This window comes from Lissotriton vulgaris, chromosome 5, assembly GCF_964263255.1.
Source record: "Lissotriton vulgaris chromosome 5, aLisVul1.2, whole genome shotgun sequence".
NCBI classification, from domain to species: Eukaryota; Metazoa; Chordata; class Amphibia; order Caudata; family Salamandridae; genus Lissotriton; species Lissotriton vulgaris.
The window spans coordinates 698385228-698398322 of NC_141693.1; the positions used below are offsets into that span (position 1 = coordinate 698385228).

General features: G+C 46.3%; 1 protein-coding gene across 2 annotated transcripts in view; it reads left to right on the forward strand.

The window, feature by feature from the left end:
- Positions 1-13095, forward strand: part of LOC147711410 (cGMP-dependent protein kinase 2-like) — a 2360133-nt gene that overhangs the window by 2234298 nt on the left and 112740 nt on the right. For both annotated transcript variants that reach the window (XM_086922130.1, XM_086922129.1), the window contains one exon: positions 1315-1377. In XM_086922130.1, the coding sequence (XP_086778256.1) occupies positions 1315-1377 (63 nt within the window). The remainder of the gene's footprint in view (positions 1-1314; positions 1378-13095) is intronic.

Consider the following 13095-nt stretch of genomic DNA (forward strand, 5'->3'; position numbering starts at 1 on the left):
GGTAAGAGCACTTAACTGGCTGCGGAGCAGCAAAGAAAGAGGAAGTGGGATTGTCTACATGCTTATTTATACTACAAGACTCTATGGTTATCACCCAAGTGTTTCTGGGTAATGTGGTTTTTTACTTGGCTGCTGGGCATTTCAATAAAGAAATGAGACTAGCATAATCGGAGCCTCCTGTCCTGCAATAGAATTTGGAAAATTACAGTCTCAAAGCATTGATTGAAAAAAGGCTCATAAGAGGGGATGGTATTATTTACAAAGTATAAGCTGTCAATGTGGGACAGTTTCTGCTTTGTGAAAGGACCTGTGAACAGCGGGGAAGCTCACAACAGCCTAGAAGACCGTTGAATACTCACCCCAAAGCCTTTCTCATTGGGTCTATACGATTTCTTACAAATTGCCTTTTGTTACTTGGGAACCGGGAGTGAAGGTAGCTGTCCTTGCACTACTCAATTCCTGTGTTCCAAGCCTTCTCAGTACGATTTGCAAAGAGAAGAATAATAATAAAAGTCCAGGATTCTGTAAATCCTTCGGTAGGGCCTTTATTTGTGCCAAAAGAATTTGTATATGAAGTTTAGCACAGAGACTGTTTTGGGAGCTGAGAATAATAAATCAAGCCCTAAGTTTGAATGCAGTGAGCAGCACTTTATGGAGAATTAGGGCCAGATTTATTATGGGATTATGGTGTCCTTGTGTCACGCAGGGTGTTTGTGTGCAAGGGCAACTCAATCCCTAAATCAGATTATCCAACCAACGCAAACCACCTTGGTAAATCTGGAGTAACACAAGGCAGCGCGGGCCACGGCCTCTTGCTACTCTACATTGGGAAGACGTTCCATGTGGGGAGTATGGGTGTTCCCATACAGCAAACCATCATGTGGGCGCATTTGCAGATTTACCAACAATGTTAAACTGGGGAATGCGCCAGCATTCTCTGCCTTCCCAGGGGAGACACAACGAGGAGAAATATCTGTATTTCTCCTCGTTCAGTCCTCTTTCTATGTGTGCTGACTTCTGTGCACTGTGCTGTACTATTTCGAACTATATGTGAGGTGCAGTTGGGTGGTCTGCCGTTGCCCTTCTTTCTATTTTGTATGCTTGTTAGAACTGCATGATAAACGTAAATGTGTTTTGGGAGGGATTTCATTCTCCTCCTATGTGCAAAGCATTTCACCTGTTACAACTCTCAGCCTGCTGTACAAAACCATAAATGTATAAATGAACAAAGGGCAAGACTAGTTCTGCAGGTTTATGATGACAGAAGGAAAATAAATGGTCCTTCATCATTTTTATTTTTTTCTTGTGTTCTAGGGTCAATCCGGCAGAAAGGCTTGGAAATCGGAAGAGTGGCATCAGTGACATCAGGAAGCACAAGTGCGTATTAAAACAATTCATTTCTCCAACTCCCTTTTTAGTATTTAAGAGCCAGTGGTCAGATTTTCGAAACTTCATCTCTTTGTAGCTTCACATTCACATAACTTGGCATATACAGGCTTTTCAGGAATAGCGTCTTTGTCCATTAAAATGCTGAAGTTAAAATGATCTGGATTAAACATTTACGATTGTTACAGCAGGAAACTGGCATTTATTTAGCTAGAATAGAGGGAGAATTATACTAGTGTCAATTAAATCATAGTTCCTTAAGAGTTGAACAATGATGCACATTTCTACATTGGGAAACAGAGTCGTTGACCTTCAGTAATTAATGTTTAAATGCCATTCACCTATGTTCCGATGCAATACACGAGTCACCTCAACTATGTGATTCCCCTTAACAGCGCCTAGTACAAACAAATAAGTATCATGAGCAAGTGCGCTGGATCAGAAGAAGGCTGAGTTTGTTTATATGTGATGCCACTGTCTAAAACACATACATTTAACTCCGAATATCTCAGAGTTAGTACATGAGTTGGTACAAACAGCTCACAAACAGTGATCACTTGTTACCTGTCTCTGTGTCCAAAGTTTATTTGCAGCTCCCAAATTAACACCAAAAAATGATATAATGCAGCTGAATAAAAAGGTTCACCTTCCTGCACATAAACAATCAATGGCCATTTGCGGGAAACAGTCAGAAAACCGTCGTCTAAACCATGAGTGTTCCGACTCCGCAAGCCCTACCACCCATGCCTTAACCCTGCATATGCCTTAACCACGAATGTGCATGGTTAAGGCATATGTGTGGTCCAGCTGCGGAACGGACGGAACGAAGCAGAAAGCAGGTTAGAGGTGAGTAAATGGGGCTGGGGCGTGGGTTAGGGTACTTTTGTGGGCTGGGGGTGAGTTGGGTTCTTTTGTGGGCTGGAGTCGGAGTTGTTTTGTGGGCTGGGGTGGGGTGGGTCAGGGAAGTTGTGTGGGCGGGGGTGGGTTGAGAATATGTTGTGGGCTGCAGGCTGAAATGGACGGAAGCAGGAAGCAGGGAGATATCTGCAGTGAGGTAAGTGGGATTGGGTCGGGGGACTTTTGTGGGATGGGGGTCAGGGTTGTTTTGTGAGACGGGGGTGAGTCAGGAATATTTTGTGGGCAGGGGGTGGGTTGGCGGTGTTTTGTGGGCTGGAATGTGGGTTGGGTAGTTGTGGGCTGGGGTGGGTCAAGAGGAGTTTTGTGCGTCAGGGGTAATTTTTTGGGTTGGGGTGGGTCGGGGTAGTTTTGTAGGTTGGGGTAGTTTACTGAGCTGGGGGTGGGTCAGTTGAAGATTTGTGGGCTGGGGGTTGGATCAGGGTAGTTTTTCAGGCTGTGAGGTGGTCCAGGGGTAGTTTTCAGGGCTGGGGATTGAGTCGTTTTTAGGGATGGGGGTGTGTTTTGGTACTTCTTTTAAATAGGGGTTAGGGTATTAGGTTTCAGGGCAGACAGAGGGGAGTAGGCAGTTTTCAGGTCTTAGGGGAAGGTGGGTCAGTTTTTAGGGCTGGGTCGGGGCTGGGCAGGGTCAGGTTCAGGGACAGGGTTGAGGGACAAGGTTTTGGGCATCAGGGCAAGGGGAGGGCACAGCATAGGGTTTGGGAGGGGGTAGGAGTATTTGGACCTCAGGGCGGGAGGGAGGTGGGGGCGGGGTTTTTACCTTAGGGTGGTGGGTAGGCGAGTGGTGACCTTAGCCATGCATGCCCCTTTACCATGCATGCCTTTACCATGACGATTCATGGTAAAGGCATGCATAGTAAAGAAATGCATGGTTAAGACGCGGTCAATATTCAGACCGTGTTGTTTAGGCATGCAGGGTTGGGGAATTCATGGTTGCATCATAAAACCACAAGAAAGTCCCTAGTTGCCTGGGAGTACCCTCTGTCACGGCCCCTTATTCCCCAAAGGACCTAGCGTGAACTTCAACAATATTGTTGTGTCACACCTGGTCCTGTCATTCGACCTGGACCCCAATGTCAGTATGAGAAAAAGACTTAACTACTCGAGGTCAACTAAACATACTAAACTTAAACCAAAACAGATATAATTCCTGTGGCATTCAAAATAAAGGGATATAACTGTATTTGTATATTAAAAAACAATAATTTATTAAAATTTCATCACTTTACAGTACATCACAAATTGCATCATTATACAAAAACATTACAATAAAAACCAAAGAGTCGACGCAGCGTTTCGGTGTCTTGACCAGTGTGTCACACCTTCTTCAGGACGGGTTTTTAAAATTCACTAGAAAGAGAATGCCACAATTATACACTGTTTGCAAACAGTGTATAATTGTGGCATTCTCTTTCTAGTGAATTTTAAAAACCCGTCCTGAAGAAGGTGTGACACACTGGTCAAGACACCGAAACGCTGCGTCGACTCTTTGGTTTTTATTGTAATGTTTTTGTATAATGATGCAATTTGTGATGTACTGTAAAGTGATGAAATTTTAATAAATTATTGTTTTTTAATATACAAATACAGTTAGATCCCTTTATTTTGAATGCCACAGGAATTATATCTGTTTTGGTTTAAGTTTAGTATGTTTAGTTGACCTCGAGTAGTTAAGTCTTTTTCTCATACTGACATTGGGGTCCAGGTCGAATGACAGGACCAGGTGTGACACAACAATATTGTTGAAGTTCACGCTAGGTCCTTTGGGGAATAAGGGGCCGTGACAGAGGGTACTCCCAGGCAACTAGGGACTTTCTTGTGTTTTAATATTATCCTACCCTGTCCCACATTGGCATATAGGGGATCTCCCTCTTTTTTCTTGCATCATAAAACCACCTTTTGCACAGCGCAGCACACATAGAAACAGCAAAAACGAGGAGAAAGAAAACATTTCTCCTTGTTGCGTCTGTTTAAGACCAGATTTTCCCTGGTTTTGATTTTGTCGCTGCCCTTGTAAATACGGGGCAGCTTCAAAATCAATGGGTGTTGCTGTGGAATGCCCACCACAAAACTCATTGCCTACCCCATTTAGGCGAAGTGTAGCTTGAAAGGGGGCCTTATTTAGACAGCAGCGTTAAGCAACATTAACTGGCTTAATGCTGCCTTGTATGTAAGGCAAATCCTATTGACGTTCCTGAGGCGATAAGAGCTTGTAAATATGCATCTGAGCTCAGTATTATATGTCTTTCTTTCTATGAGTGTAACTGTTAAGTGACACTTACTGCAGCATAAATGTTATTAACCATACCCAACAATTTACCTCACTAGATAATGGAGTCTGATAGGGATCATAGCACTCTATAATACACAAAACATTACATCTCTCCCCTACGTTAAATAAAATACATGTTATCGTTAGTTTGACATTTCACTCATACAAAACCATTGAAATTCCCCTGTTATGGTTAGTTCAGCTAACTATAACTCACGCGTCCGCAATGCACTGCTGATGACGTCACATATTACATCACTCATGACATGGTCAGTGACATCACTCATGACATCACTGATGGCATCATCCAGTGAATGTGTGTCTTTCTGAAAAATAAATATTTTTATATATGTATATCCAAAGGGCGATGGAAGAATAAATTGGTAAATAAGTGTCTAAATGCATAGTTGTTTTGTAAAATTGATTGAATAACACTTATTAAGTGTATCTTAGTGAATACATGTATTAGCGAGTAATGTTTAAATATGTAAATATCTGTATCAGTGTCTCACTTTGTGTATAAGTGGCTGCATGGGTTGGTGAGTAGCTACTTGAGTGTCTATATGGGTTATTAGTTGGTTTTTTGAGTATCAGTATGAGTGTCTGTATGGTTTGGTGGGGAGTATTACTTAGCGCATAGATGCATGAATGACTGACTCGTTGTTTGTATGTGTTTTGAAGACTGCATGTGTGCAGGACTGCATGGGTGGATGAGTGTGTGTATGGGTGTGTTAGTGAGTGAATGACTGTCTCAATAGTATCTACATGTGTTTTAAACTAGTATATGTGAGTATTGATGTATATAAGTGAGTATATGTGAGAGTGAGAGATTGGAAGAGTTCCTGTATAAATAAAAATGTGTTTCTATAAATGATTGTTTAAGAGAGTAAGTATGTGTACGTTTCTGTAGAAGTAAGTGTAGTGGTGTGTGTATAGCTGTATATGCAAGTAAATGGATGTTTGATAGTTTATTTGCATGTGTGAGTATGTGTGTGAGTAAGTCAATGGATGAGTGTCGGTGTGTAACAGGATGTATAGGTGTATGAGTACATATGATGAGTGAGTACATGTATGAGTGACTATATAGAACTGTTGGTAAATGAGTGGATGTGTATGTAAATGTTGGAATTATTGAATAGGTTGTTGTAACTGGTATTGGTATTTCCATTTTTTTGAAAATTGTTGTTTCTATTTTTGAATGTGTGTATCAAAGGTTATATTACAGTGAGAGGAGGTCTGCCATTCTTTCACAAGGATGATGTCATCAGGGATGTCATCAGTGATGTCATTTGAGACGTCATCAGCAGTGCATTGCGGGAGCGCGAGTTAAAGTTAGCTGAAGTAACTATAAAAGGAGAATTTCGATGGTTTTGTATGAGTGAAATGTTCATCTAACTATAACATGTGTGAAACCTATGGTTTTTCAGTGAATTTCAAAGGTTTTTTAAATGCTAATTCCTAACTATACCGTGGCTGAAACCTATGTTTTTTCAGTGAATTTCAAAGGTTTTTGTAAATGATAATTTTTAAATGTATTAATTGTTATATTTTTTATACTGATTTACTACATTGTTTTAAACTATTTATTTTTAGATATTTTATTTTTTAAATTACATTACATATTTTTTATATAAATTGAAAAAATGTTTTTAAAATTTTTGAAATTGTCATATATTTTTTTCTTTTATATATTTTTCAATTTGTATATATTTTATATAGCAGGCAATGATATCCTATGGAAGAAAATTCAAGTTACTGGTAAGTACGGTTAAAATTACTTTTCAGGATCAGTACTGGGCTGAAAGATGCAGCACTAAGCTATCTCCAGGTGAAACCAGTCAATGTTAGCCTATGTAAGGAAATTCAAGTTACTATAAGTATGGTTAGAGTTACTTTTCAGGATCAGTAGTGAGCTGAAAGATGCAGCACTGAGGTCTCTCCTGATAACAGGTGAATAAATCGTAATTTGTTTTTTGGCTGATTTTAGGTGAACATTTTAAAGTTCCAAAACTTCACACTTAGAAGAATTTCCAAGTGAAACCAGTCAATGTTACCCTATGAAAGGAAATTCACTTGGCTGCGACCCCTGACCCTATGGGTAGGTTGCTCCCCTCCACACAGCTCAGACTGTGTGCCCCTGCTGCCGCCGCCGACTCGCTGGTAATTGTCCTTGGCTTCTGTGCCCCTGCTCCCCCTATCTGTGACCCCACAGAGCACATTTTGTGCTCCGTGCCATTCGTTTTCCCCCCCTTGACCCTTTTTGCCTGTGTGCCTCGTTTTTGTGCTCTGTGCCACTCGTTTTTTTCCCATCTTTGTGCCCCTTTTGCCTGTGTGCCCCGTTTTTGTGCTCTGTGCCACTCGTTTTCCTCCCCTTTTGTGACCCTTTTTGCCTGTGTGCCCCGTTTTTGTGCTCTGTGCCGCTCGTTCTTTTTCCCCCTCTGTGCCCTTTTTGCATTCTGTACCACCCTTTTTACCCTCTTGTGCCCTGCCCCCTGCCCACCCGCTGCTACCGCCTCCCGCCTGCTCCTCCCTCCCACCTCCCCATATATGCCGGACGCTGCGCTGCCGCGCTGATGGCGCGCCGAAGGCACGCATAAGGCAAGCCCGTCTCCGCCCTTCCGCGCCCGTCCGCGCCTGGACCGCGCCCAGCGCCAGAATCCCTGGAACCCGCGAAGGCCACGCCACCAGACTCCGCTACGACGCCAGCACCCTCCGCCGGCCGAAACCACACCTGCTTCCAGGCTGCCCAGAAACGGACCCATGGACTCTTTTCCTGCTGCACCTGCAGCTTCACCTGCAACAGAGCCACCAAACCTCCAAGGACTGGACCCAACCACCTCCACTGCTTACTCCTCAACAGCCGCTCCGCATGCAAACACGCCGTCGAGCTCTGGGTTCTACTCGACACCTCCGCCCCAGACGTGGCCTTCCTGACCGAGACCTGATGGAACGACTCCGCTGCGCCCGACATCGGCATAGCCATCCCGGAAGGCTACAAGATCACCAGCAGGGATCGTGCCAAGGGAATTGGAGGAGGAATAGCCAACGTCCACAAGCCCACCCTCAAGGTCATCACCCACGCAGACGACACCCTCAACACCACCAAACACCTGCACTTCCGGATCCACACCGACCCCAACCCCACCCTCAGAAGAACACTCATCTACAGACCCCCCAGACCCCGGACTCAGTTCAGCGACTCCATCGCCAATCTCACCAGCACTCACGCACTCGCCTCCACGGACTACATCCTCCTCGGGGACCTGAACTTCCACCTCGAGAACAATGACAACACCAACTCCGCCACCCTGATTGACAACCTCACCAAACTTGGCCTCAGACAACTCGTCACCGCACCCACCCACGCCGCCGGCCACACGCTGGACCCCATCTTCTCCAGAAGCACCCACGTCGCCTTCAACCACACCACCGAACTCCATTGGACCGACCACTGCTGCATCCGTTTAACCTTCAAAAAACCAACCACGCACCACCACACCCAACAGCTGCCTCGCCGCTGCTGGAGCAAAGTCACCGAAGACCAGCTGATCACCACCCTCACCCAGAACCCATCCACCGACCCCACCAACCCAGACGCCACTGCCCACAACCTCAGACAGTGGATCGACGTCTGCGCCAACACCATCGCCCCGATAAAGAAGCCCTCCAACAACCAAGCCAGCAAGAGAGTCACCTGTTCACCAACGAGCTTCAGACCTCCAAACGTGCATGCTGGAAACTGGAGAAGAAATGGCTCCACGAACACACACCGGACAGCCACGTAGCCCACAAGGATGCCACCCGCAGACATCACCACCTCATCAGACTAGCCAAGAGATCCTCCTTCAAAGACCGCCTGGATAACAACGCACACGACAGCAAAGAGCTCTTCAGCATCGTACGGCGGAACATCAGCCCTCATCCTACTGGACCTGTCAGCCGCCTTCAACATGGTCTGCCATCACACCCTAAAGACACGCCTCCAAGAAGCCGGAACCCAAGATAAGGCACTCGACTGGACCACGTCCTTCCTCCCTGGCAGAACCTAGAGCATCCGCCACCCACCCTTCCGATCCGAAGCCACCAACATCATCTGCGGCGTCCCCCAGGGCTCATCCCTCAGCCCGACGCTGTTCAATGTCTACATCGCCCCCCTCCCACAAGTGGCCCGCCACCATGACCTCAACATCATCTCCTACGCCGACGACACCCAGCTCATCCTCTCCCTCAGCAAGGACCCACACACCGCCAAAACCAACCTCCACGAGGGAATGAAGGCTGTCGCCGACTGGATGAGAAGCAGCCGTCTGAAACTAAACTCGGACAAGATGGGGGTCCTCATCCTCGGACCCACCCCTTCAGCCTGGGACGACTCCTGGTGGCCGAACACACTGGGACCAGCACCGACACCCACCGATCATACGTGCAAACTAGTATTCATTCTCAACTTCTCCCTCTCCATGTCCAAACAGGTCAACACCGTCTACTCCTCCTGCTACAACACCCTCCGCATGCTGCGCAGGATCTAAAAGTGGATCCTGACCGAAACAAGAAGAACGGTGACACAGGCCCTCATCAGCAGCAGACTGTACTACGGCAACGCACTCTATGCAGGAATCCCAGCCAAACACCTATGACTACTACAGCGCATCCAAAACGCCTCCACCGACTGATCCTCAACGTCCCCCGCCGCAGCCACATCACCCCCCACCTGAGAGACCTACACTGGCTCCCTGTCAACAAGAGGATCACCTTCAAGCTCCTCACCCACGCACACAAAGCACTTCACAACACCGGACCAACCTACCTGAACAGCAGACTCAGCTTCTACACTCCCACCCGCCAGCTCCGCTCCACCAGCCTTGCTCTCGCCGCTGTCCCCCACATCCAACGAACAACCTCCGGTGGCAGATTCTTCTCCTAACTCGCCGCCAAGACCTGGAACACCCTCCCTGCCCACCTACGGCAGACCCAAGACCTACTTTCCTTCAGAAGACTCCTCAAGACCTGGCTCTTCAAGCAGTAGCGGCACCCCCCTCCCCTCAGCGCCTTGAGACCCTCACGGGTGAGTAGCGCGCTTTACAAGTACTCTGATTGAGTAGTATTATCGGTACTTTTTCTAAATCAGTGGTGGATCCTGGATCCAGCATTGGTGCATCTCCTGCAAACAGTTGAAAGAATGCGTTTAAGTCATACAGGAGATTTTTTAGGAATATTTGTACTTTGTGAAAATAGACACTTAGAAACTTTTCTGATGAAAGCCAGGCAATGGATTCCTATGGAAGGAAGTACAAGTTACTGGTAAGTATGGTTAGAATTACTTTTCAGGATCAGTACTGGGCTCAAAGATGCTGCACTGAGGTCTCTCCTGATAACAGGTGAGTAAATTGGAATTTGTAGTACATCCAGTAAGCGCCAAAGAGCTGCATAGCAGAAAGATGTAAAAAGGGGCATGGCCTGCACCACCTCTCTGCAACGTAGCACAGTGACGCTTCCTGGAAGCACCTGGTAGGCTACTTGGCCCCCATGGACCCTCAGGTTTGAAGTGGAATTTTTCCTCAACTTAAAGTTGGGCACATGGCGTGTTTTTACACATCACGTCAAGCCCCTCCCCTCCCTTCACCACTGTATAAAGGTGCCCTGTCAAAGTTCTAAGCTGAAAGATTAAGTCCCCTTCAATCTTAAGGGTCCCTAGGGTCAAACTAGCGCACTAGGTACCTCCAGTAAGCACCACAGAGCTGCGTTGCAGCAAGGTTTATAAAGGGGAGTGGCCTTTGAACACCTGTCTGCAACGCAGCTCCCTGATGCATACTGGAGATACCTGATGGCCTATTTGGCCCTCGAGGACCGTGAGTATTGAAAGAGAATTAATTTCCCAACTTAAAACGCACCACAGGGCACGTTTGCACAGTGGTGAAGGAAGGAGGCGTGGCCTATGGTGATATGTTTGCAAGCACACCCTGTGGCGCGTTTTAAGTTAGAGAATTAATTCCTCTTCAATCCTGTGGTTCCCTGGGGGCCAACTAGCCCACCAGGTACCTCCAGTAAGCGCCAGGAAGCTGTGTTGCAGAGAGGTGTTCAGAGGCCACGCCCTTTTTTACAGCACTCTGCAACACAGCTCTGTGGAGCTTACTAGAGGTACCTGGTGGGCTAGTTGGCCCCCAGGGACCCTCAGTATTGACAAGGAATTAATTCCCCAACTTAAACCTCACCACAGGGCGTGTTTGCACACATGTGAACTCAGGCCCCCCCTCCCTTCACCACTGTGCAAACGCACCCCTTGGCGCGTTTTAAGTTGGGGGATTAAGTCTCTTTGAATCCTGGGGGTGCCTGGGGTCCAACTAGCCCACCAGGTACCTCCAGTAAGCACCACAAGTCTGCATTGCAGAGAGGTGTAAAAAGGGGCGTGGCCTCAGAACACCTCTCTGCAATGCAGCCCCCTGGCGCATACTGGAGGTTCCTTGTGGGCTAGTTAGCCCCCAGGGACCACCAGTATTCAAGGGAAATTATTTCCCCCTCTGCAAACGTGCCAGGGGGCTGTGTAGCTCCCCTACTTTTTCACTTTTTTGGGCCCTAGGGACCCCATCCTCCAGGGCCTACCCCCTAATTATTATTTTTTTAATTAAAAATTAAGGAACAGGCTGTGTGCCCCTCCCAGAGGCCATTACTGGCCCCGGGGACCCCATCCCCGGGGCATAGACTTTTAAAAAATATATATATTTTATAGGAGGGGGGGCTGCCTTGCCCCCCCTCCATAGGCCATTTATGGCCCCCCGGACTCCATCCCCCGGGCCGGCCTTATCTTATTTTTTTGGGGAGGAAGGGGGCCGCCTGGCCCCCCTCCCAGGCCACTTGTAGCCCCGGGGACCCCATCCCCAGGGTTGGCCCTATCCGTTGGGGACCGTGGGATGGTCCCCTATCCCCCCACGGGAGCTGGCATTGCTTTTCCACATTGGGAGCAGCTAACATGCTGCTCCCCATGTGGAAAAGCAATCAGCTTTGCTTTGTTGAAGCGAGAGCAGATTTCCCTGCTATCGCTTCAATGAAGCAAAGCAGTTTGCTATGGCAGGTTGGAAGCCCCGGGGGTACCGGTCTCCGGGTATTGCGGGGGGCAATGTGCCCCCCGGCAATTTCAATTTAGTAGAGCCCCGGGGGGTGACAGTGCCCCTGCTATTGTACATACTTTGCCCCGGGGTGGCGGTCCCAAGGGCAGTGTGGGGGTATTTGCGTATTTTGCGCACTTGTTTTTCAGTTTTCTTGTGCCTCGATTCTACCCAGACACAAGATGGCTGCCAACACTTCCTGGTTTGGAGTGTTGACAGACAGTTGCAGCCAATTAGCATGCAGCTCGTGCTCGTAAGTGTACGCGCATGATCCTCAGTGGATACGCGTACCCTACTCCTTCCATAGATATATCTATGATTTTACTTTTGATTTTCTCAGGAACTACTACACGGATTTACACCATTTAACAGAAAACGTGAGCTGTGGACCAAACTCTACCTTTTTGCCAAATTTGGTGGAATTCTGTTCAGCAGTTCGGGCTGTAGCCGCGGCTAAATGTCCCTATGGAAAATTTCATGGTGAAAAACCCTTTTTAGTACCCCCATTTTTTCCCGGCCCCCGCTTGTGGAATCAACCCATACCTTTCAGGATAGGAGCGGAGCGGAGTGCCCCATCTTCTTGCAAAGATTCGTCAACCGGCGCCAAAGTTATTCCAAATAGAATGTTTGGATTTCCTATGGAAACTAGGTCCTAACTATATATATATATATATTCACTGAAAAAACCATAGGTTTCACACCGGTTATAGTTAGGAATTAGCATTTAAAAAACCTATTAAATTCACTGAAAAAACCATAGGTTTCACACCAGTTATAGTTAGCTGGAAATTTTACTGATATAAAACCATTGAAATTCCCACGTTATAGTTAGTTGGACTCACTATAACTTGCGCGTGCAATGCACTGCTGATGACATCACATATTACATCACTCATGACATGGTCAGTGACATCACTCATGACATCACTGATGACACCATCCTTGTAACACAGTGACAGACTTCCTTTCACTGTAAAGTAACCTTTGAAACACATATTCAAAAATAGAAACTAACATTAACAAAAAGGTGGATTACCCATACCAGTTACAACAACCAATTCAGTAATTTCACCATCTATATACAAATTCACACATTCACCAACAGTTTTATGTATTCACTCATACATATACTCACTCATCATATGTAGTGATACCCCTATTCATTCTGTTACACACTGACAGTCATCAAAAACTTACTCATACATATACTCACACATGCAAATAAACTAATAAACATCCATTTATTTGCATATACAACTATACACACATTAGCACATTACTTCTAAGGAAACTTACACATACTTACTCTCTTAAACAATCACTTATAGAAACACATACTTATTTAAACAGGAACTCTTTCAATCTCTCACTCTCACATATACTTACTTATATACATCAATTCTCATATATACAAGATTA